A 25,939-nucleotide genomic window follows, 5' to 3' on the forward strand; every position below is an offset into this window, starting at 1 on the left:
TACAGAAATGGGTCTATTATGGTATGTTATAATGTACACGGTATGAAGTATGTTGTGAATATTCTATAACTATAGGTATGTACAGGCTGTAGTGAGTACAAGCTATGTACAGGATATGAATCAGATCAGTTCAGTTAGAAAAGCTACACAGTGAACAGCTAGAACAGTTAAATCAACTTTAGCAATGACCTGTGCAGGGTCAGCTATGACAGCCCAACAGCAGTTGCATCCAACACTGAATTGGACAAGCAGAAGAAAATGGATGGAAGTAGTACTGACCACTTGATGAATATGGTATTTACTGGTTGCTGTGTGGCACTGAAGCGTGTTTGTCAGAGTGATTCTTCATTATAACAACTGTTTTTACAGCAGCGACACAAATAATCTAAAACGTGTTCACCAATTATTTCCTATATAATAGAGTTTGGAAAGCTGGAAAAAATGTAAGAAACACCAGATAATCTATTATTTTATGAACATTTTTATTATTTTGTTGCAGCATCATTACTGCACAAACAAAAAGCAAAAATAAACCATTGTTCTTATTAATTGGAACATAAACAATTTGATAATTTTCTTACACACATTAAGTATCAAAACAAAATTAAACAAACTCACATACGGCTGATCTAAAATCCCATTATTTAAAAAAAAGGAAAAAATATCAATATTATAATAGGAAGTAAAACAAATATTTACAAAATCTTTCGATGAAGCTAAAACTACAGTATGTACACAGTGGGTGGTCAGAGCTCCCTTCTTTAGAGAGACAGGAGAACTTGTTCCTTGGGATGAAAAATAAAATAAAACAATCAGATTTGAAATAATAGGATGCGTTTCCCCTAACTGAACACACGCTGGAGGGATCTGGGCCAAACCTTCAGCCTCTCAATGCAAACAGGGCCAAGCTAAAATGACAATAAGGACGATGCGACTGTTTAAATGTTCTGGCATCACGCACCCGTTACAGATAAGAAAACACCACTACGGCTGAGTATTTGCTCACAAAGTTTGTTGCTTTAAAAGAACAAAGAGGCACAGTGCTAATGGTACGAGACACCTGGGAAAGTAACAGCAGCAGTAGGGATTACAACAGATGTTTTCCTTTTCAGCTGCATCACTTTGAATGCTGCACGTTTCCACTGCAGACAGAGTCTTGCACTCTCTGGCTCCACTTTGATAGCAGTTGTATTTGTTTTATATTTTAACCCTCCTGTTTTTTTTGTTTTTTAAGGGCTCACGACAAGACCAAACAAAAAAAACAAAAAAAACATAGACAGCTCTTAATCATTTTCAGCTTTGACATGTCTGCAGATGGCAGTTGTTCTTATTACAGGATCCAAATTTTGGACCTCTGAAATGCTGCTGCTGTTACGTTCTTGGATTATTTGCTTAAAGAGAGTGGGTGTGCACGCACCGTTCACTTAGAAAAACCTCTTTGGTTGCAAGATTGTCGTCTTCTGTTGTAATAATCAGTGTAGATTTTGTACAGTTTTTATATTAGAGTACAATTTGTCTTTAATGTGCACATTATACCAAAACTATGCTCACCAAGTATCAATCAATTCATTAATATCATTAATAACAGTCCCTCAAGGCGCTTTATATTGTAAGGCAAAGACCCTAAAATAGTAATCTGAGAATGTAGTGGCCTCGCTTTAAATACGTTTAGATAAAAGGCTCAAGGAGAATCACAAAAGCCCACGAATTTCTTTACAGTTTGCCCCAGTTGAAAGAAATCTGACAGGTAATGTAAACATACTATACAGTAGATTTTAGAAATCTCCATCTCACCAATGTCATATAAAAAGACCCAACAGACCCCAAGTCAATATCTTTAAGGCTGTGTCTCTGTGATGAGGTTGTGCTGAAACTCTGTGGGTGGTGGATCTGGTCTGTGGAGAAGCAGCATGCTTGAAAAAAAGTGATAAAAACAGCCTGCAGTGAACTCTGCAAAATAAGGTAGGTAAACGTAGTGGGTGTATGCCTGCTGGTTTATAACTGAGGCATGAAAAAGTTCACTGCCACTGCAGATCAAACATTTCACTGCCTCTGAATGGTGAAAAACAAAACAAACAAACAAAAAACAGTATGAACTCCAGCAGCACTCCTGTTATTGATCAGCGTGCAAGATTTACTGGAAGACGTTTAAGTCTGTTCTGAACAGAAGCCGCACGAGGACACGACACAGCTGCTAATCCTTTTACCCTGAGAAGGTTTAGATCTCCACGAGGATCGTGTTTTCAGGAAGATGACTTTTAGTGCCGTTCACTTTACAGCATCCACTACTTGATAACATTTTTCCACGAATAGTGAAGGTTTCCCTTCTTTAGTGCTCAAGCATGTTGGAAGAGCACTGCTCAAAAACAGTGTGGGGGTGAAAAGCCTTCTATGCTTTCCAAATAAAAGTCAAAAAGATGCAAAAGCCCTATCGATTAAATGCTAAGCATTCATGTGAATGTGCACTTCCTGTTCTTTCAGTTAATAGGGCCGCCTGTGAGAGCGTAATGTACCAGGCGCACGGCGTATTAACAAACCTGATTAAATAATAGAGCTATCCACCCATCTCTATCTTTCTTGGGTTGAAGTGTTGAATAAATACAGGACAATTAAGCAAAAAGAGAGAAAAAAAAAAGAGGGTGAAAAACAGCGCTGAATGGAAAAGGCAAGCAAACACCAAACTGTTGTCATAGGAGCTCCGTTGCCACGGCAACAGGTAATGTCATGGATACAAACATTGGCAAATTGCGCTGCTCCGTGAGCTCAACAGGTATTACCTGTATAGAAAAACATGCAGAACTAGGAGATGATTAACTTTTCCGTGCAGTTTTCTGATTCCGACTGATCTTTTTTTCTCTTTTCTTTCTTTTTGTTTTTTTAAAAGACCCTTGTACCACAAGGAAGTTTCGAAGTGGGATAAGACATTCGATAAGAAAAAAAAAAAAAAGTTGTCAAGTATAAATTTCAATACATTCGTCATATTATTAAACACACATACGCACACTTACAAACAAGTATGTACAGAGGACAGGCAAGTGTTTCCACCTCTTAGTTACAGTTCATACCTCAATCGATAAAAGGCGGTGACAGAGGTGAAGATGATGATGATGTTGGCAGCAGATTTGTTTGAAAAGTTCACGTTGTTGTTGCTGGTGGTTTTCTTTTTTTTTCTTTACTCTTTTTAAAATGCAGCAGAAGAAAGTTTTCCAGGATTTGATCAGAGTCCCAAGTCCTGATTGCAAAGTCTGCAGGGAGGGAATCGAATCGAGATTCACGAGCTGCTCGTGAGAGAGCATGTGATTTAGGACAAACTCCAAAATCACCACAGTGGTCGAATTTTTTTGCTAAACCGTCGGCTCTGGTGTGAGAGTTCAGCAAACTCTGCAGCGACTGACTGCAGACAGATTTCTATCTAACATGGAGCAGCTCCAAAAGTCTTGTTCTGTTATCATCAGCCTGGATCCCCTTTGCTGTTTGAACAACAAATGAAACTAACCGGATGAAAGAGCAGCTAGTAACTGTAAGGCCTGTTCACCCGACATGTTGACAACAGATATGCAGGTCTGTTATTTATTTAAAAACTAGTTGGTGTAGCACCTACGCTGGAGTTTGTCCACGAGTAAACTTCACGTGCGGTGCAACTTTTAATTCGATTTTTGGACAACTCATGAAATTAAACACCAGAGCACTTGGGGGTGGGGTGATTTTGGTTTTCTTTCTGACTCTTATAAAGCTGATTGGTTCAGGCGGCTGTCTCTTTATGCAATATGGAGTGTGTCTGTATATGCAGGTATATTTGGTTTAGTTCTGGTGACGCTTCATGTGCAGAGCCAAATGGTCCGAGCGTGAGAAGCAGCGGCTGCAGGCGATGCACTTGAAAGGTTTGGCCCCGGTGTGTTTCCGGTAGTGTCTGGTGAGCTCGTCGGATCGAGCGAAGCGCCAGTCGCAGTTGTCCCATGTGCATCGGTACGGCTTCTCGCCTGCAAAAAGAGAAGAGGAGAGCGCAGAGGCGTCAGCTACATACTTTAGGTCTTTTCTTAAATTTCTTAAAGCAAAGACAAGTTCGAGACATCAGTACACATCAGTCAAATGACCAACTTTACTTGAACACACCACAGAAAGCGATTCTACTTTCACACACTCAGTCAAATGCTAAAGAAACTTCCTTTAACATACCAGATCATGTTTTCTATCAGATATAATTTTAGCTCGGATATTTCTGAGTGTTTTGACGTTTGGCGGTTTGTTTCCTGCCGTTTGAAATATTACAGTGATGTCAGCACTCTAAAAATAACATCCCTTCACAATAAGACTTGTGTGCCTGTATGACGTCTGTGTGTAGTTGTATTTCTAAATGTGGGGGGGATTGTTTGAATGGCAGTTAGCATGCACTTTTGGTGTTTACTGCTTCCTTCTGTAAAAACTCCTGTCTGACTTCAGCGAAACTAAACCGAGATAAAAATCTCATGAAACAGTGTTTCAGACAATGGGTTCAACCATTGTGACGGTGGTGTGCATAAAAACAAGTGTCAAATTGTGAAAGGAAAGATTTGAGTTGGAAAAGTAAAAAAAAAACTTGTTTTCACATGAATTAACAGAAGAAAAATTAAAAAAGACACAAACAATTAAGGAAATTTTGCAAGGACCTTGCAGCAGTGTGTGTGCGTGCGTGTCATCCCAGCTCAATTTATGGACATTTTCAGCTACAGTTTCGATTATCAGACTTGGTGCATACGAGGGAGAAAGTTAAGAAGGTTGCTTTTCCTTTTTTTTGTAAATATAACAGCAGCAAATCAAGTTTTTCTGCAGTAAAACTTGATGACTTCAAAGCATTAAAGATTAACGACCAATTTTCTGTGTGTTTGCATCATTCCTTTACATCTGAATCCTAAAGAAACTCCACACAAACATCGCACCGAAACCATTGTCAGCACTGCAGTCTGTCTCCTCTCTGATAACATTTAACTGATGAGCGCGCCTGAATTCGATAAGCAGAAGAAAATGGATGGATGGAGCTCGTTTTATTCTATCAGCTCAACTTTATGTCATTCTGTCAACTTTCTAATGTGATTAACATCAAAGTATTTTGCCTTCACAAGAATTAGACTTGTTTTAATATCCCAACTCAAGCGAGTGAACATCAATAAGACAGTTTATCTGTAACCACTGAAAGCGGCCTTTGTGTCAGGAGTCTCGGAGCACAGCATGAGTCGTTGTTACAGGTGTGGCAGTGTTTGATTGTCACACTGCACATTAATAAATGTAATTGTGAGATTGTACATGATCCATTTTTTTGTTTTTGGAGGGGAGGTTATGGCTTTGTGCCATTTGCTGGAGACTGAAAACAAAATTGTTCAGAGGCGTGGATGTAAAAACGAGATTAGCGTTGTGTAACCCTATAGGCTCACAGCCTGCTTTGTTTTCATGTCATCAGTTGCTTTTTTTTTTTTAAATCCATGTTTTAGAGAAAATTAAAAGGATTATTGGAGAAAGTACAACTTGAACTCTTGCAAAAGCACAATGTCCCTGAATTGTTGATTGTCTGGGACATAAATCATATTATGCTCCTGTAATTATAAGGTAACAGTAGTGGGTAGTAATGGGTAAGGAGGTATAATGACAGAGAATCTGTAGAATGGGAATTCAAAACACTGTGGAATAACGAGTTAAGTAAATCTAGCACGACAGTTATCTTACCCCACCCAAACATGGACATTTCTCTGCTGTGCCACAACGTGCTCTTGCCAAACAGTGAGCTAATCATCAACAAAGAGAGAAAAAAAAGGCGCAGTTGAAAGGGTTGGTATGCACATGACAAGAGAGAAAGAGGGGGAAAAGTCATCTTTCATAGCCAAGGTGGAAATTAATGTTCAGGAATCAATGCGAGGCCTGAGCACAAACATAAGTGAAAAGGAGATAAGCAAACAATAAAGGTCTGCTCAGGCCAGATTCCTTCAACTTTGAGTCGGTGCTTTCCAAAAGAAGAAAAAAAAAAGTTCATGCCCTGATTAAAAGTTTAAATATGGCTTTTTCCTAAATGAAATGCCCCAGTTCCAGGAAAGTATCCAGACTAGATTTATTATTGGTTCCAATGCAGAATAAAAGCGATAGCTTTATACCTTGTACTGTTTGCTCACTGTCAATAGACTGTAGTGTTGTTGACATTCCAAATAAGCAATCCGGTAGATATTCAATGCCATAAAGTATAATTTCTAAGACTCTAAGTCTCTAAGTCCTGCCTGATAGGCTGAGGTAACCTATCAGGCAGTGTCGAGGGAGTGTGCCTCTCCTCGGCTGTGTGGCCATCAAGTGCTCATTATTAGCATGGGCCCTGTTTGTGCTGATTAGATAGCTTCTGTTATTGACCATCAATCACCAGTGACAGCCGTTAATGGAGTGAGTGGGTCCAAAGAGCAAAGGGCGGGCGGAGAATTTAGGTGACAGGAAGGAAATGCAACATTTTGTGCGTCTTATCCTAAAAAAAAGTGTATTTGCAATTCACATTTCCAAATATTTTGTCCTCAGTTAGTCCAGCCACTCTTCTGGGCAGGTACAAGCTAAAAATAACAGGACCGCAAGTGTGCTAGCTCAGACGGGCCCGTGGATCATTGGCTTTTCTCTATTATTTTCAAGCATCTTTACCTTAAAGTGCCTTGAGATTACTCATGTTCTTAACCGGCTCTAAATAAATAAAAATTAAATGGAAAGTAAATCTGATTATGAACACGTTAATGGATTTTAAACAATCCAACCAGCCCCGAAACCCCACATTACAGGCACTCCAGCCTCCTTTGAGGGCAATATCCTGTTTCTAGAGGTAACCACACTTGATGTGTGTGAAGAGGTGGAGTGCAAATGTCTCCATATAAAAGGTTTAGGTTCTCAACCCACAGGTGTGTTTGGTTTTCCTCTATAGCTGCGCTGATGAGGTGAAAAGCACAGATGCCTCTCTCAGACTATTATCCCTGAAAGCTACAGCAAACATGACGGTGAAATACGACACACACACACACGCAGAACAAACAGACTTGACTGGTACATGTATAGACGGTGGATAAAAAGAAGAAGAAAAACTTACATAGGATCCCTTCCTTTAGTCAAAGGGGGGAAAAATGGGTTTGTGGGAGATTTACTACACATGCATGAGAAGGTAAAAACTGACACATCCATCACGTATTTGAACCTCATGCACTAGAAAAACTGAGCTTTGACAATACTGAGACATTTCACAAAGAATTTAACTTTTTTCTGGCTGTCAGCACTGTTCAAGTGGAAACTGGAAATTTGCATGACTTCGCTGTCTAGTTTTAAATCGCTTAACAGGGACGCTTCTTAAAAGGTACCAGTACTCAAAAGACTTCACAGGCATTTGTGTAGCTGTTTGATCAGGTGGCCGATTACAAATGGCAAAGCCATTATCTCCCTCTTTCTTTTGAATGCACACATATATTAATGAATGCATGAAACACACACATTCAGAATCATGATAGAAACGTGTTGTGAAAACTTCTCTGATCTGGGTCTTAACTTGTGCACAAAACACACAAAACTGATTTTTCCAAGTTGTTTTTGTCCATAAAACAACAACAACAACAACAGATTTTCTAACCTAATGCATTTCTATACCTTCTGCTTAATGTCATGGCAATGCACAGTCAAGTAGAATACACCAGAAGTGTAATAATAACATTTTATAACCACCTCTGCCTGGCTTTACTGAGTCAAAGAGCAAACATTTTCAGGCCCTTCAGGATGCCAATAAACTCTTTGTGGACCTCTTGGCTTTATCAGCTCACTCTGTGTTTGTAAAGAGGGCTGGAGGGTTCCCTAATCAAACTGATAGTATTCTACTCTTTAGACACACACATGTAAACACACACACACACACACGTACACACACACACACACACACGTACACACACACACACCAACACAACTGCAAAAGCCAATGTGAAGAGCTGGAGTGGCTGCTGAGGCCACGGTCAAGGTTACGCCCACGAACCAGTGGGAGGTGCAGACTGTTATCACAGACGTGCCGATGAGCACAGATAGCGATGCACTTAAACAATATACACATCAGATGCTCCCTCAGGGGGTTCATGCCGATTGCCTCCACAGAGGGCACCTGGGCTACGGCCGCTTAGCTGCTCTTCCTCTTCCTCATTCAAATGGGCGACCTGTATGTGCTCCATCTTGTTAAATGTTGATCACAGTAGTGGATTACATAGCCCGACCCTTCCTCTGTATAAAATTAAAAATGACACACTAAATGCACTTTAGAGGAAATATTTTGCTTATTTTCCATAAGGTGTAATCTATGAAACGATTGTAATAACAATATATTTTAGGGCTTCCTCTTGGGATATGTAACGGACACGTGTCCTGTGGGATTGATAAAGTATTCGGATTCTGACTCTAATATATTGAGTACAGCAGCAATGATATATTGTGACAGCATCAATATATCATGGCAGTGTCATATCTTACGCTGTTATACAATTTCCAAGTCTAATCTTCAACATAAGTAAGCCTAATGTTACATTAGTCATTACACTTTACTCCTAAATATTATTACTTCATGTCCTGGTTTAGTACATCAGCACTTTATACCTCAAGATTTACTAACTTCCATTATTTGAATAATTATATCACCAAAGCAGCTACTACATATCTAACTAATCAATGGTTATGAATTTGGGTTTCTTTGTCCTTTTGGTAACACTTTCTTTTAAGATCTTTATATAAGTATGAGATTATAGGGAATAAGAAGCTTATACACACTTATAGCATAATATTATGGTATATATTGTTTAGCAGTCTTGTAGCTGCAAAAGAAAAAAGTTAACTATTAATTACACATTATTATATAACCTTAAGCAACTTTATGATGTAGAGGTTAATGCCTGTAAGCTCACCAAGATTGAGACGTGATGGCTATTAGGAATAAGGAAGGAAGGAACAAAAGAAATAAAATCTAACAAACCAAAAATGTACATCTATGATTGAATTATAACCTCATTCAATGATGTTAATGGCCATATAATCTTTATTATTTCCTATTATGCAAATGGACCCTATGTGTATATAGATTTAAACCCAAGCCCAGACCAGGGACCTGCAGTCTACAGCAAATGATTTGTTAGCAGTAAGTTGCAAAAGCACATGTCTGTTAGCCTGGGAAAACATGACTAATGCTTTGTGAAAGACTTATAGAATATTGTATTGTATACACACACACACACACGCCCAAAGGACTTCCTGATACCATTGCCTTAAGAAAAACAACTCCTGTCTCTCTGGCAGTGAACTGAAACAGACATAAATGAGGGATGATGTTTCACCACATTAAAGGTTCTGTGCCGGCAGACTGTTGATGCAACGTATGTGTTAATACCTCACAGGAAACCCTGTACGCGCAGACTGACACCAGTCGTGCAGGCATACATTACTATGTAGTTGTTAATGAGCCATCCCAATTAAACACTTTTGGGTTAATCGGGATCAATAACAGCCAGTTTGTCACCTTTGATCACCGTGAGTAGCTGCTGGTTCGGTGGTATAAAACGGTGGGAGACATGACTCTCTGTAAATGTCTCACTTTTGTTTTTGTGACTGGTTCATAATTACACACCGAGTAAACAAACACTGCAATCCTATCAGTCCTATCTATCTATCTATCTATCTATCTATCTATCTATCTATCTATAGAATGTAAACATGGGTGTAAACTTGGCAGGTCCTGTTAAGATACTATGTGTAGATTAATAATAAAATAACGATAATCTCTCTAGAAAAGAGATTATTTTTAATTTCTTTGATAAGAAAACTACATACAGCATTCTTTATGAGTTAAAGGTGTGGACTGCTTCTACTCAGACAGGCAAACAGAACCAATTATAGAAAGGTTAATGCTGTAATGTAACTTAAAAAAGGTCAGCGTGAAGTCAGTGGTAACTTTATAGTTTTCGGTTTATATTTAAGGTCCAATATTAAGCACCGATTCATGTGCGTGAAGTTCAGCAACCCAAATAAATCTGAGAATAAAAGGGGGGCCTAGAACGCAGCTGTGAGGCACTTCACAAGCACAGTATGCAGATGCCTAATCAATAGATAAGCCAAGCTATTTTTAAGGCCGATGTAAAATGACTATCCATCCAGCAAATCACATTTGTTACGGAAATACTCATAAAATAACTAAACCTTGTGTCATATATACTGTATTGTGTCATGATATGCCTCAAACACTTGCATTAGCTTTGTAAATTTCTTTTGATTTGCCTTAAACATTTCCTGGAGTTCAGAACAGTCGGTGCAATGTTTCTTTTACATGCTCAACTTATGAGTCATCAACTGAATGCAAAACAAGACCAAACAAGCCTGGTTTGGCCAGACAGCAAGCGAAGCCTGGCGGTGGGAACCGTGGACTGACCAAAACAAGTAAACCAGGAATCCTTGGTCAGTGACATGTCTGCTGCTGTGGGATCTGCTAACCGTGACGCACTCTTTCAAATGAATGCCCATCACTCCATCACGCACTCAGCCTACGTCCAGTTGCGGTCTGCTAGTAAGACGCATTTAGTAGCCGCATCGACTTGCCAGATGAATATAAGGATGGGACGTGCACTGCGAGGTGTGTGTGGGCATGTGAACGTCTTTGTTCTGCTTTGTAGGTATCTGCACGTGCCAACTCATAAATTCACTGCAAGTCACACCTCATGACACAGATCTAACGCACGTGGGCAGAATATGAAATTCGACATTGTAGGTCATAATAAAAGTGTCCGAATTTTGTCTACATTTGGTCATGATATCGTAACAAACTGCAGGTTTGGAGCCACAACCAACAATACTGCTTAGCCAGTGATACAGTAAATACTGTAAAGGTTACTTTGTTTTCTTTTCACAAACAACAGGCGCTGAAACACTTGAGGTCCACACTTGTGAGCGTACTCTTTAATTGCTATTGTTTTGTTTACCATTCTCACTGCATGTTTCGAAGCCCGTTTGTCTTTTGTGCTGCTGTATCCTGCTGCTTCAACAGCCCAACTTCCCCACTGGGATCCATAAAATTTCATCTTATCTATTTATGACCGCAGAGAGATCTGTCTGTTCATTCACGTGTTCACGCTTCGCTCTGTCAATATTTTCACACTGGAGGAGCTCTGCAGCTTTAATCGCATGAGTAAATCTTCAAAATCCAGGTCTGGGGCCTCTGGGAATTCACAGGTTTCATCTTACAGAAGGGAAATACATTGAAACCAGCCCCTCCGCCCCCCTGCTCCGTTCTCCGAACCCCCTACCTTCCTCCTCCTCCATCCTTCCTTTCAGGAACTGAAAAGCAGGAGTAACTGGTTTGGCCTTTATTTAACTGCGTGTCTTTCCTCTTTTTTTTTTTTTTTTAACCCTTCTTTTCTTCGTCCTACCCTCCTCCCTCGGCCCTTTGTTCTCTTTCACTGGGGATGCTACGTGGACAGGTATGAACATGTATAAACACGGCGCAGAAAAAACAAAAACTCAAATATGTTGCTTCTGTGTCTTTTCTTTTCATTGCGTTTACCTTCTTCATCACCATCATCTCTATTATTGTTGCTGGGTGTATCGAAACTGGCGCTGACATAAAGCACAAATAAATAAGCTTAAAGCAACTGAACTTAGAGGATGACAAAGATGCATGACTGCAGCATGCTGCTGCTTCATCACCTACAGTGTAAAGTTAAAAAACTAACTTCCAACCTTTGAATGTTTGGTGAATCAATCCCAAATTAAAATTGATATAAATTTGTAAATAACAGCAAAGCCTGTATTTCAGCCCTCGGGGAGATTATTTTCTTACCTGTGTGTGTTCTTTGGTGTGCCTTCAGATGGGAGCTCTTTGTGTAAACTTTGGTGCAGCCTGTGAGGAAATAACAGAGGATCATAAGCCAGGAGGACAGCTGACAGGAGGACACAGCACAGAATCTGTCGAGACAAAAGCTGCCCCTGACTGGGCTTTGGGGGCATGCGGTGAGGCACAAAAATCAATGTGTTGCGTACATCCTGGTAAGCTGCAAGGTTTGACTTGTTCATGTTGATTTTGGAAACCGTTTTGCTTTGAGCATCACAATGGTACATACCGGTCCAGACAATAGGGCATGCAAATGAAAGTGAAGTCAGATAACGTAGTTTCATTTCACATCGGCTCATATTTTTATTTTCATTTCAGAGAATCATTGTTAAAACCAGCTACGCGGGTTTACTTTCTAATGGAGAAACTTCAGTTGTAAACCATAGCTTATAGTGATATGGAAACAGACCACCCACCTGGGTAGTTGCAGAAGTGAATCCTCCTCTTCTCCAGCTCTGGGTTGTTTCGCCTATTGTATTTTGGACCTGTTAAGACACCCTGGCCGTGTGTCATCAGCATGGCATGATGAGACATCCCCGCTACCTTTATTCCTCCCATACGCTGCTGGTAAGGGGGTGGACCCTGGGGTGCTAGGCTCAGCAGCTCTGCCTGGCCATCTGGGCTTCCGGGCTGGGAATTTGGTGGCGAAGGCGGTAGGCTGTGTGGCGCTGTGTGCTGGGATGAGTTGTTTGGAGAGTGCTGGTAGTAGCCGGGATGATGATGTGGCAGTTGGTGCTCTGCCATCATGTAGTTGCCGTTGGTCGTCGGCAATGTGGCGTTGCCGAGGTTCAGCATGGTCCTGCCGCTGCTGGAGCCGTGCGGTGAGGGACTGTTGTGCGATAGGGTCATGGTGAGGTCACCACTGCTCGCGATGGGCATGTGGTAGACCTGCGGCTGTGGAGGTGGAGGTCCGATGTGAAGCTCTGTGTGCAAGTTTGGCTGCTGCTGCTGAGATCCTGTGGTCACGCTCACCATTCCTCCAGCGCTCATGTCCGGTTTTATGAAAACGTTGTTGACTACAGGCGGCACGCTGAACACCGAGGTGAAGTCTGGAAGGGCCTGGCTGGTTGGGATGGAGCAGGGCACCTCCATCCCGGGTTCCGTCTTGATCTGCTGTGGCGTGAGGGTCTTGGTGTTGGGCCTGTAGAGGCCTGTGCGGAGGTGAGTGGTGCTGGGAAGGATGACGTTGATGTTGAGGCTGTATGGGGTGGCAGGTTTGTCCTCTGCGAAATACTCGTCCACCACGGAGGCGCTCTCTCGTCTGTACTTCTTGTCGGTAGTGTCATTCGGGGTACTCAGTAGAGGACTGCTGTGATGGGGAAGGTATTTGTCTAATTCGAGTTGAATCTGAAAAAGAAAAGAGACGCAAAGTTAACAGAAATACTTCAAATGTGTACTGAAACTAGGGGAAAAAAAATATTCACACAGTTATTTCACAAATATCCTACCACACCCTTTAAATAACAATACATCATAAGCTGAGATTTGCACACAACTGTTGCTGTTAAAACTCACAGATCCCACCCATCTACGACAGACTTCCATGTTCACAGTTTTGGACTCTTTTCATGTGCTTTTGAGTCCTAATCTGATCAGCGCTTTAAGAGATTATTTGGTGAACGTGGATGCAGAAAGTTACACCCATTCCATGAAAAAGGAAACACAGCATGGTTGGAGGATGCTGTTTCTCCCAGCATCCTCCTTGCGTCATAGCTCACATTCCTGTTTCCTACTGAAGCTCAATATCCTGACAAGCAGCCACAACTGACAGTTGGGGCAGATAGCTAAAAAGGGAATTCACCTACAAGTAAACCTTATAATACTGTAGCCTCCAGGCCTTTAGAGTGCATCACACCTGCTGTGTGCTTGAATGATCATTCACTGACAATTATGCAGCTGCAGCAATAATCCTGGACACTGTCATATAAACATGCATACACTCTTACAGGTGATACACATTTAAAAACAAATGCTTCCCTGCTGAAAGCTGAAAGCCTTGCCCCTTTGCTTTTACTGCGCAGCAGTATCCACTGGGACAAAGGAAGGGACGTGTTTTACATTTTCATTCCATTGGGATAAAGAGAAGAAGACGCAAACAGCCAACAGCGAGAGCAATGCAGGTAGAATTCCATAAAAAAATTGTAAGGAAAAAAAAAATGCAAATAGATTCAAACCTTCAGTTAAGTTTCATTTACACAGTGGCAGACCAAGCACATAAGTAATCTAGGGTCACTTTACATAGTCTGTTCAAGTCTTGTCATCTTAAAGAAGCAAATCTGACAACTTCCCCGTGACCGAGCACTAGACAGAGAAACGTCCAATAGAATCACATTTAGAGAGGGTGACCATCTGCTGCAACCGGTTGGGAGAGAGGGAAAAGCGGAAAAAAAAAATATATATTGAGAAACAACAAACAATACCAACAATGGACAGGCTGGCGGGGCCTGTAATCGTAGACCTGTACAGAATGAAAGAAGACAGAGATGAAAAAAGCCCAGGCTACTGAAAGAGAAGACAAAACTAATGACATGCAACAGTGCCAGGCAAATACCTGGAAACTAAAAGGAAACAGAAGAGATGCACTGCATCATGGGAGGTCCCGATGGACGTATAGCAGCATAAATAAAGAGAAGGTTCCAGGCCATATAATCTAGTTCTAACTATAGGAGTAAAGAACTCTACTGGATCAAAAATGGTAAGATGAGAAGGCAGATCATTAATGGCTTTGCATGTAAGGGGAAAGTTTTATATTTGATAATTCGTTTGTTAATTTGTTTATAACTCCCTATTATATAACTAGTAGCTAATTAGCTCTGTGTAAATAAGATGTGATTATCTGGTTCCGTGTAGTGACGGGATCCCCAGCTGCACAGCGTTCTTGTTCCTAACAAGTTTCTTTTTCAAGGAACTTGTGATTTCTCAGATATCTCACAGTGATGCATATAGAAGGCATCCCACTTTAGCAATTTACTCACTAAAAGTTGCACCAGGAAGGGTATAAAACCCATTTTTCACCTTATACCTCATTAATTTTGATCCATAGTACTTACATCTCTATGACTGTATTTTTTATTTGTACTCCTCTCGCTAATTTAAAGACGGTGAGGTCTGCATAAAAAAAAAAAAGGCTTGAAAGTTGGAGGAGGCCAAGAAAATTGTAAAGTGAGACACTGTGTGGGTGTCTGCTACACAGGTTTTCAATGCAACAGGTAGCATTTATCATTACAACTACCAGAATGTCTGCTGGAGCACAAAAGAACCATTTTCAGGTGACAGGATGAAACAGGCAGAGTGAAGAAGAAAATAAACTGCAGATATTTTCTTCTGATTAAGTAGAAAACATTTGATTTTCATCCAAAGTGCACCTTGGCACCATTTCTCATTTAAAGTCTACATGTGGACTATTGCACCTTCAGAGGTGCACATGCTGTCAAACAAAAAAAGGATCTAGACTGCAGAAGCCTCACACTGTGTCTACGATCATAAATGCACGAAGCCGTTTAATGCAGGCTATTTATGTGCTGTACATATGCATGCAGAATTTCATACTGTTCATGCACACCAACTTACCAACAAATTAAAGTTCACACGAGCACGCTAACACACACAAACAGGTAGAGAGTTGGCTCCATGGGTGTGGCCGACAGTCTGATGCACGAAGAAGAGGAGGAGGGAGAAAAAAAAAAGGGGGAGAAAGCACTCACAGCTAAACCAAAACAAAGGCTGAAGGCATGAGAAAGGTGCAGTGAAACCTAAACACTGTCAGGTAAAAATAGACCTGCCAGACAAATCTGATCCGCACAATGACGACAGATATACACCCAGGATGATGGGAGGGAGGAGCGACCAGGTTAAAAAGAGAGGTGGGGGTGGGGGGAATCAGGAAGAACAAAGGTCCGGAGAAGAGAAGGAGAGAAAGCCACGTGAGCGGTAAAAGTGATGATTAATTCTGAAAGTGATAGTTATGTCTGAATGAGTGCAGCTAATCTAACGGGGACATCTGATTAGATTCAAAGAGATTGGAAATCTTTACAAACAAACTCCAGAATAAACTCACAAACTCAAACCAAATACTGCGCTCTGCCAGTCACTGAAACATAATGTTCACTGACCAAAAACGTGTTATTTCAGCACCAGTTATAGTGCTTTTTGGGGTGATTCGAGATTGGAAGACAAGAATTATTTTAACTGATCTCGCCCCGATCGGTGGGAGAGTGAATTCCATGAATTACGCCCCTTCCGTGGGAGATCACAAATCCACAGCTTGCAGTAAAATCCCGCTCTGAAACGAGCCATTTGGGACAAATGACCTAATGAGGTGCTGATGTGTTGGAGGTCGTGTCCTGCAACCGCACAAAAGAGCAGAGCGGGCTTGTTTCAATGCTCTTATTCTGCAGCGCTGCTTCAAGTGCCAGCCCCGTCATCACACCAACACACACACACTCTGCTAATAAGCTGTTGATGTATTTGCACACACAAACCTTGGGTGGTTATTGGTCTGTGTGCACTTGAACTTGAGGAATGTGTGTATACTGCATGAAAATTTCTACTATGTGCAATTCAATTTACTTAAAAGGCGTATCCCTGTTTTTACTGATGGTGGGTAACAATTAACAACAGAAACAATAGGCAAATGCATGAATTAAAGAGGCACAATTAAGAAGGGAAAACTAAATCTATGATGAATTCAAAATGAGCAAAACTGATTTTACAGTGAAACCGAGTTTTGGCCAAATGCACCAGTCGCTGAAGTGGTTTACAATAGAAATGCCTATCATGCATTTCAAACAGCCTCGATGCAGTGATTAGTACTATAAACATGACAAGAACATAAACCTGAGGGCGGGGAATAAATGGAGTATTATTTGTGTCGTGTTCGTGGGTTCTGATTTTCTGTTGGCTTATTCTTAACTTATTATTCATTGTGATTCTTTTCTAATCCTCGCCAAACAAACTCAATAAAAAAAGTCATTGTATAACGAATAAGCATACTCCTTGTGTGCGGGTTTGTCCGACCTTGTGTTTGAGAGGACGAAACAAAGTACTAAAGACCGCCGTGAGCAGCGTTCCGTGCCTTTTTTGCATATTGCTATATGCACATATCTCTGTGTGTACATTTGTATGTGCGTGTTACTGTTAGAGCGTGTTTCCTGCAGGGCTAGGATAGATGGCCGCCATTCATCGCCGGTAAACTGCCCTGTCATCAGTGGAATCTGAGCACCTGGTGAAACGAAAGTCTTGGGTATTTACTGAGGGGGAGAAAAAAAAGTGAAAACAAAAACAGACTCTCTGTTTCCTTCTGACTGAGAGCTCCTTTCACGATGGGACACAAACAGGTTCTGTAGTGCCGGGGTGCTGGCAGCTGTCACCTTTGGGTGCCCTTGGTCATGTCCCCTTACTGGACTGATGTTGATCTGTCTTCCTGTCAGCATCTGTACGCTGATACAAACACAAACAAGCTCTCCATATGCTCTTTTCATGAAGGCATGAAGAGAAAGGTTAGGGCTCTCATCAAAGAACATTTACAGAGAATACCAGCTACTCGGAAATGCACAGAATGTACATATTTTTAAGTTGACCAACTTTGAAAGATCTTTAAAAATGCAATCGACTTAAAACGAGTCCCTGCCAAAAGCAAGAACTCTCCTGTCTCAACTCTCACCAGACTTCAGAAAAGTTTAACGTTATCACTTCAGCCCCATAAACAGGGCTAAGGTTAAAACCCTCTCCTTTGCATAAGAGGACGTATTTCCTTCATTTGCCCTACAACTATTCTGGGTTTCTCTTTTGCCTTTAATTCATTAACAAGAGAAGCACGGTGATCTCAAAGGAGTCCAGTGGTTTACAGTTCAGAAAGTCTTTTGTTTTATGTGGTAAATGAGGAGAATATCTCTCGGCAAAGACTGAGTTGGTTAATAATTGGAGAACATGTATAACTGTTCTGCTATGAATCCTTCTGCCTGATAACAACAATCTCTTATCAGCTGTGTTCAGGTTTATGGGGCATAGTGGGAGTTTCCACACTTCTGGCCAATTTCACGTCCATTCTTAAAGGCCCACTGTATCCTTTAAGGCCGACTAATACAATGAGCAAAAACTTTACACTACTCATCAGTAATAATGTATACACAGAGCAGCATATACTTGTCTTTGGACTTGTTAGTATTTTTCCCTTCACAGTCACTGCAACCTCAAGTTTCCATTCATTATGAAAATTAGCCTTCAGAATCAAGCTTGTGTGAGGCTGTAATACACTGAACATATCTGCAGTCATACTCAAGCTGGTATGATTTCAAAACATCCACATTCTTTGCTTCTTAGCTGTAAGGCATACCTCAATATAAATATTGTTATTCATCTCTAAAATATCTGTGAGATCCACCACACGCATGCCAGCATCATCGAGAATAGTGTCGTTTTCCGCCTGCACAGAGTAGCCGTGTGAATCCTGATTCAAACCCTGAAAGCCTCCAAGCTGCAGGGTCAATCCCCCTCCTCCTGCCAGTTTTCTTTTATGGCTTTCAGGAATGCAATGGTCGTTCGCCTTTGGATCTCCATAAAAAACAGAGCTCTGCATCAGGGCTCCCTGGCTGGGAATCAACAGAGCAGAAATCATGACAAGGTCATCAGGGCAACAACAAGACCTTTCATACCACGGTGATGTTTTATTGGCACGGATGATCACAGAGAAATAGAAGTGTGTTTGATTTCCCAAGAAAGTGACGAGCTTTCCAGGGTAAAAGTGGCAAAGTGAAACAAGCCAGCAGAATTTGCTTTGTTTTAAAAATGTACTGCCTCACTGCTTTAGTAACATCTGAAGACGAGTGAAGAGGGCGAGAAATCTTTCGATATTCACCCAAGTGCCTTCTTTAGTCTCTGATTTCCTTACCTGGATGTTTAAGCGTGCGTTAACTATTGCATAGTTTTGTTACAACGACATAATCTGGAAAATTTGGGGGTATTTTATATGCCACTGATGATGTGGCATAGCTAATAAACTATGTATACAGACACACTACTATACTGTATATACTACTGCACTGACACATAAAATTGCAAACAGTAATTTTGAATAAGGACTGTTTTTCTTGGTTTACAGTTCTGAGGTAAAAGAGGGCAAAACCGATATTTAGGCAGAATCCTCAGGAACCCTTCTGTGGTCATTGTTATTTTATTTGCATATCTTAATTTTAGCTCTGCTTCTAGCAATGACCTGCAGCATGAACTAGCACGTATAAGTCTCTGTCTTTGCTGTTAATCATTGTGTAAACCTACGCCGTTCTGAGGCAAAGTCTTTGGAAAGGAAATAACACTTTTCTTATATTCCTGTTACCACTTTGCCCAAACGGTGACCTTTTTCACACGTTATCCTATTTCTGTCTCTTATTTCTTATCGGTCTTTGTTCCCTGTTCTTCCAGAAAATGGACTCTCAAGTTTAGCCGGCAGTTGGGTTGAAGAAACTGAGGAAGTCCAGTATCTCACTGCATGTTTAGAGATAACAAATTTTTTTTTTTGTCTCACCACAAAATGATTTCAGCTTTTGTTTTTCCCTCACAAAAGCAGTTTTGACTGTTTTTCCAGACGAGCGAGAGGGTAAACAGTGGTGGTCATTAAAGAGATTTTGCAGCTTTGGTAGATGAGTTTGCAGACAATAAGCATTAGGAAATGGCAGAATATGACTGTCTGCGGGCGGCATGTGTTGTCTGGTATGGTAACACAGCCGGGCATGATGGGTAGAGCTGACATCAGCAGACCAAACAAAGTGAACAGAGCAAAGCATGAGTCATGCTAGGAATTGTTCCTAGGTTTCTTGTTGCTCTCAGATGCAGTGTGATCAGACTGATTTATGGGTGTGAATACAATAAGATTTATTAAAAAGAGACTTTTGAACCTACAATGTATTTTCCCATATGAATCAAAGGCGTTTGCCTTTAGACAACCTGTTTATTGATATGTGGCTACAAAACACACAATGGCGATCAACAGCAGTGACGGTTGAGTAAAAAAAAACAAACCCAAAAGACACAACTGGCAGTCAGGTGAGCACAATAACACGCATGTTATAGATGAAAAAAATCAATAAATATACGAGTAGAAAAAGCGTTCCTGGAGATAGATAAATTTTAAGTTCACTTTAGATAAAGAGTCAAAAGAAAATCGTCCTAGATTTCTCAATAACGCAAATAAAAGTGTTTCCCCACAGCAAACTTCCTTTCACCGATCACTGTAGGGATCCCTGCAAGTCGAAACTCGTAGTCAGCAGACACTTGCTCAGATGCAAATTCAGCTGCATGTGTTGTCCTGGAAGTCAAATCATTAGTCAAACCAAAACCATCTCAGACCTCAGCTGCATATCAGCCGCGAGGGCCATATAAAGGAAGGGTTGTGCAACTATAAACTAATGGGGGAGACCGGGGTTCACATAAGAAGGCAAGTCTGGTCAAAACCATGGCACAGGAAGGATACACCCAAACACACCACGCGTATCCCAGGAGGTACAACTAAAATATTTATAAAGCCGTATCTGAATATTGATCTTCAGGAAGCATTCAGCGTGACTTGCTCTTGATCTGTGCTCCATTAAGTTATTCTGTAACCTACCCTGTCGTCTGCGCTCAGTCATACAGGAAACCCACAGGTGATATAATGACAAAAGAATCTGGAAACAAGTTTCATATCAGTTACTTATTCCGGTATTAATACTTAAGAACATGAACAGATTTGTTCAAGTTTTTAAAAAACGCAGTGTGTCAGAAGACTGACAAAGACACAAATGATGCCTCAACAATACCGTAATGAACAGTCAAACCTTAGCTGAAATGTTGATGCCTGTAAGGACTGGTTCTTTTCTAATAGTGACACATCATTTACAAGAGAAAAACGCACAGCTTTTCACCCTTCAAGCTTTTCAGATTTGTGGTTTTGCAACGTAAATGAAGAATTCCTTTCAAACTCATCAAGCAGATTTATGTGCAGGCTGAATAAATGCCAGTGTAATCACAAGGAATGTATGGCTTTTAAAGAACTTGTCTCAATATGCTTAAAGTAAATAGAAGGAGAGGATACAGCACGATGACAACAGTAACAAAGGGATAATGTTAAACTATTAGTGTTTATTTGTAACACCAAACTCAAGAGTCCTGTGCTCACATGATAAGTTTCTGTATATAAAAAAGAAAGTGTGCAATACATGAAAAGGTGTCCAAAATATGTGGGCACAACAGAGGTGGGTGTTAATAGCCGAGACTAGTAAAGTTGTGGGCCATTTTCGAGGTAGTACGCAACTGTGCATGAAAGTGCACAATGACAGGGAGTTAAGTTCCGGAAATCAGCCATAAAGTGTCTACATAGGCCCACGTTAATGTTATGACGGCATTTCGCTGCAGAGTTGAGAGTCCAGAGAATAAAGTCCAGTTATCAGTTATGAGTCAGGCCAGAGAAAAAGAGCACGGATCTGCAAAGGAGTACGAGTATCCATGAATTATCCAGAGAGCTGGACTTTAAGGTTACAACGTGGCATTTACAGTGGTGGTCCTTAAAGTTATTAAAGTGGTAGTTTTAAAATATAGAATTCTTTCACCAGCCTTGTCAAGCAACTACAGTTTAAGCAGAAAGCGTGTGGTTAACCAATGATCTCGAATCCAAACCTCAAGTTAGCCACTAACTTCTGAAAACAAGTCAACATTTTTGCTTTAGTTGACCAAAACAGAGCTAAAAAGATCAGCTGGACCCAGACTAGCTTTAATGAATTTTCTGTGACTTATTAAAGAAGACCAAGCTGCTGGATCTGCTTTGAAACATTTTCCAAACAGCACGTCTCAAGATCAGTGAGTTCATTCGCTAATTTTTTTTATGGCTACAGAAAAGCAACACTATAAACAACAAAGGGGAGAATATTCCAGCCATTCGAAGTCTTGGATGGTCCTGGTGTTCGACCATTCCCACTGAGTTTTCATTGCCACCGTGACTTTCTCACGAGGTGGTCCTTTATCATCCTCTCTTTTGCCTCTGGGCGGCCTGTGGACATGCGAGCCCTGCTCAGACAGGTCGGGCAACATACGTCTGTCACGACATCACTGGAGTTAAGCTCTAGCATAATTCCACAAAGACCACTGCATGTTACAGCAATGAGCACCAAACAAAACAGCAGCTGAATTCTGGCTGCACGAGCCAAACATTGACGCAACCGCCGAAAGTGACACAAGTCACACTGTTAGAGAAAACAGTGGCAAAGTTGATATTAACAACTATACTTCTATGCTAACCTTCATAGTTGATCATATCTGGAACCTAACAAACAAGTCTCGCTTTTTTGTCTTGTGATCATCTCAGTGACTGACAGTTTAAAATCTATGCTTCTTTTTCTGGGTTCACGCTTTCAGACATTTTACATTTCAGTTCATGGAATTCTACAAGAACACAAACCAGTTTAGGTTGTAAAATACTTTAGTTTATGGCAGCCATTGTGCTCTAAATACATCTGCAGGAAGATAGGCAGACAAGGTAGACCGTGTTTTCCAAGTCGTACAGAAAACTGGACGAAAATCTAAAAAGATTACTAAAAATCAATCACCCACACTACCCACAGTTGCCTTATCCAGTACCTGAGCATGATGGCTTAACTCCGAGTACCAATGTTTGTCCCAGCATCTCAAAACTTCTCTGCTCGTTCCTCCGCTCCCTTTTCATGGACACACAATTGAAAAGAGCCATCGCGGAGCACGACAGGGTTCATCATTTTAAGCTTTTTGCGGCTACACACAGTGCTCTCACATGTCTTAGAGGTTGATTACTTCACAGTGATTTTCATTGAGGCAGCTGTAATAGAGGAAACGCTGGTGTCCTGTGCTTCGTGAGCCCACTCCTCATGTGCCATGGCCGAGTCCAAGCCCACCTTTTCAAGCAGGCCAGGGCTCTGTACTCTTAACTGTGCTAGGGCAGGGTAGCGATCCCCAAGTGTAGGTAAACGATTAAAGAAAGCGATTCCTTGCCCAGTATTCTCCCTCTCAATTAAGTTCATGAAAATCTAGCTTTTCAGTTTTAGGGTAATCCTGTCTAAAAATATCTGCTTTAGCACTGCCTTGTTTCTGGAATAACTAACTACTAAGCAGGCGTAATAGGCGATGGTCATTGTTATATAGAATATTGATTTTTTTTATGTATAATTTTTGATCAGAATATATAAAATAGTTCCGTATAGAAGAGCCACAAAATATAAAGCGTCACCACTGAAAGTTCAGTGATGGTGCTGGTCAGGCAAAAACTGAAGCGGCATAACCTGAAACAAATGATCTGCCATTAGAAAATCTAATACAAATATTTTCCTCCATAGCACAGCAGCACAATGAACTTCATTCAAGTTGTACAAACATGCAGATATCTAAATGGTTGATGGCTGTGGACAGATGTTTGCACCCGTCTAGTGGCAAAGCCCACTGAGCCTTTTCAAAAAAGCTTTTAATGTATGCTTTACTCCCATGTTTGCAGAAAGGCATAGCCTGAATCCAGCCCACTCTGCTAATGATGTTTCAGGCTGAACCTATTGCGTGCAGACACAGCCTGTGAGAAACGTGTATCATATCCGCATATATGAACCTATGGAATAAAAGCCAGGAACAGACCGCAAACATCTTTAACCTGTCAAATCCACTTTGGCTATGCTTTGTTGGTCACGTGCAGCTGGCAGAGTGGCTTTAGCCTTAGGTCTGTGGATCAGCTACTTGTTTACCAAATATGTGGCAGGAGACCAAACTCAGCACCATACAAAGGCGTTCGGTTTCTGTTTGTGCTCTGCTGCGATCACGCAGGAACAACACACGCTTCACAGCCATTTAACTTTAATGCCGTCGTCATGTCTCTGCTGTGAATAGTGTACTGTTTATCCCTTTTTGCATTTATGATTTTCTGAAAACAATTAGGCACCCCATGTGTATATATCTACATAAACCATGAGATACTTGCCCAGCAAGCATCCCCAGAAAGCCTTACACAGTGAGCTCTCCAAAGCACTGTGATTAATATAGAAGAAGCTGTTTTGCAGAGTTCTCTAAATTTCAACCTGATGCTATATTATGTGACCAAAACCCCAAGATAAAAAAATATACAGGTAGGGATGGTGAATAAAATTTGAGGAAACAAGGTGTAATGTGCACATGTACTCAGCTTCACTTGTTAATGTGAAAGATTATAAAAATAAACATAGCAAACATGTATGTAGCTTTTCATTTAACAGCATATGGAGAGCAAAAACAACTGCCAACACAGCAAGCTAGAACACCTGGTATTGCTTCCCCAAAAGTATATTAGCAGGGATGTGCATGGCTTTCCCCCCCTGTATCCACATAAAACCTTATAGTATATGATGAAAAAACCGCATAGCGCATCAAGTTGCCACAAGTTTCTCCAAACTGCAATTGTTTTTAACCTATCAGCTGCGCCTCTATGCAGGACTTCTACCTGCTTGCCTGCCCGCCTTTACAGGTGAGCTGCTACATGTCACATGAAAAAGCAGCCTGATAAACACGACACACATTAGCCCCTCAACCAGTTACATGACTATTACTGTTTGCTTATGCCAGAAACAACTATGTGTTGCCTAAAGCGGCACGTGGTTCCCATCCTCTGCGAAAAGCAGCGAACACCTTCAAACTCTCAGGTAGGCCGGATCTCCGGCTCACCTGAAGCCCAGCCGCGCTCAGCGGGTTGGGGGAGATTCTTACCGCGGGCTTGACGTCCTCGAACACGGACGTGTCCTCGGCGCCCTCCGCTCCCGACATCCTCACCGGCTTCAGCTGCGTGAAAACCGCCCTTTCTTCAGTCGCGTGGGGCGGATTCATGGCCAATCCTACACTCGTTGCCATTAAAGTTTCTGCTTAAACAAGTTTATCTTTTTTTCAGAATTTGTTTTTTAAGTGCATATACAGTTACTAACGTTAATAACGCCCTACTGGAGCTGAATGCTATGGTGTAATCCACAGCCCTCCCTTTTCTTGTAGCTCGCAGGTAGACTTTACCTGAGCTCAACTAGACACAGCCAATCAGAGCAGACTTCCAGCCCACTCAAGGAGGCGGGACTCACCTGCAGGAAAACAACAGAGCATCAGGTGAAATGTTGCCCCTGCATAATAGGCCAAACATATGAAATATACACATTTTAACCGAGGTTTCTTTCTATTTTCCTTTTCGCTTTGAATATAAAAAAAAAAATGCAGTTTAAATGATATTTTGTCACACGTGACTGAACCGCAGCGTCAAACACCCTGGGATAAGAATGTGTCATATACGCAGGGTGAAGTCATCCACATGTGTCATTCACTCATCACATTTCTTCAACTGCAAAATATGTGCACAAAGTTAAATTTTTTATCAGTATCAGTTTTATCCAATAAGATCAAATTATGTTACTTCTGTTATTTTATTTATTTATTTTTTGCTGCAAAATGAGATTGTCAAGCATACCAACACACAAATGTTACCATAAGACAGTCAGCATGCTATCGCTCTGAGATTGAATGGGGTCAAGTTCGGAAATTACATGCAATCTGTTTCTGACAATACATTAATTAACTGTGATAAATCATCGAAAATCACTTGATATGTAGCAGAAATTCACATTCACACATTAACGTTTGTGCTCAGCAGCCTTCTTCTACAGGAATATAACCAGAGTACAAGCAGCTGGCAGCCAGTTGAGTCGAATCCCCTCAAGTTGAGCTCATTGGCAAAGACACATTCAGACTGATGGCAACATGTCTGCATTTATAAATTATACAGCAATTATTTGCAAACCTTCATCAGTCTCTCAGAGAGTGATTGCCCTAACAAGCCTACCTGAATATATGTAGCCATAAAACTAGCCCTGGAAATTTCTCCAAAGCCACACCGAGAGAACAGATTTTCATATTTGAACACGTTTTCCACAAAAGCATGAAATGCAATAGCTCAGTTTCCTAATTTGAGCATCAGGAGCTGACTGGATGTGTGACCAGGGCGAAGCTAGTGTAGAATAAGTCTGGTGCGAGTGACTTTTTCCACACTGAGTAGTTAAAATGTAC

The 25,939-nt window shown here is 41.0% G+C and overlaps 1 protein-coding gene across 1 annotated transcript; it reads right to left on the reverse strand.

The window, feature by feature from the left end:
* Positions 1 to 24,855, reverse strand: klf5l (Kruppel like factor 5 like). The gene is made up of 4 exons (XM_084940938.1): positions 24,605 to 24,855; positions 12,301 to 13,231; positions 11,834 to 11,893; positions 1 to 3,980 (listed from the first exon to the last, which is right to left on the reverse strand). Exons 1-4 carry the CDS (start codon positions 24,743 to 24,745, stop codon positions 3,802 to 3,804), a joined length of 1,311 nt encoding a protein of 436 aa, XP_084797064.1. The 5' UTR covers positions 24,746 to 24,855; the 3' UTR covers positions 1 to 3,801.
* Positions 24,856 to 25,939: the final 1,084 nt, after the last annotated feature.

The sequence above is a fragment of the Perissodus microlepis genome, chromosome 10, assembly GCF_051167445.1.
Source record: "Perissodus microlepis isolate ML-2025 ecotype Zambia chromosome 10, ASM5116744v1, whole genome shotgun sequence".
Taxonomy (NCBI): domain Eukaryota; kingdom Metazoa; phylum Chordata; class Actinopteri; order Cichliformes; family Cichlidae; genus Perissodus; species Perissodus microlepis.

Excerpts from the sequence above, each read along its gene's own strand:
- klf5l (XM_084940938.1), bottom strand. The coding sequence starts at position 24,745 with ATGGCAACGAGTGTAGGATTGGCCATGAATCCGCCCCACGCGACTGAA. Across the intron at positions 13,232-24,604 it reads TCGAGGACGTCAAGCCCGCG|ATTCAACTCGAATTAGACAA; the intron begins GTAAGAATCTCC and ends TTTCTTTTTCAG. Across the intron at positions 3,981-11,833 it reads ACACCAAAGAACACACACAG|GCGAGAAGCCGTACCGATGC; the intron begins GTAAGAAAATAA and ends CTCTTTTTGCAG.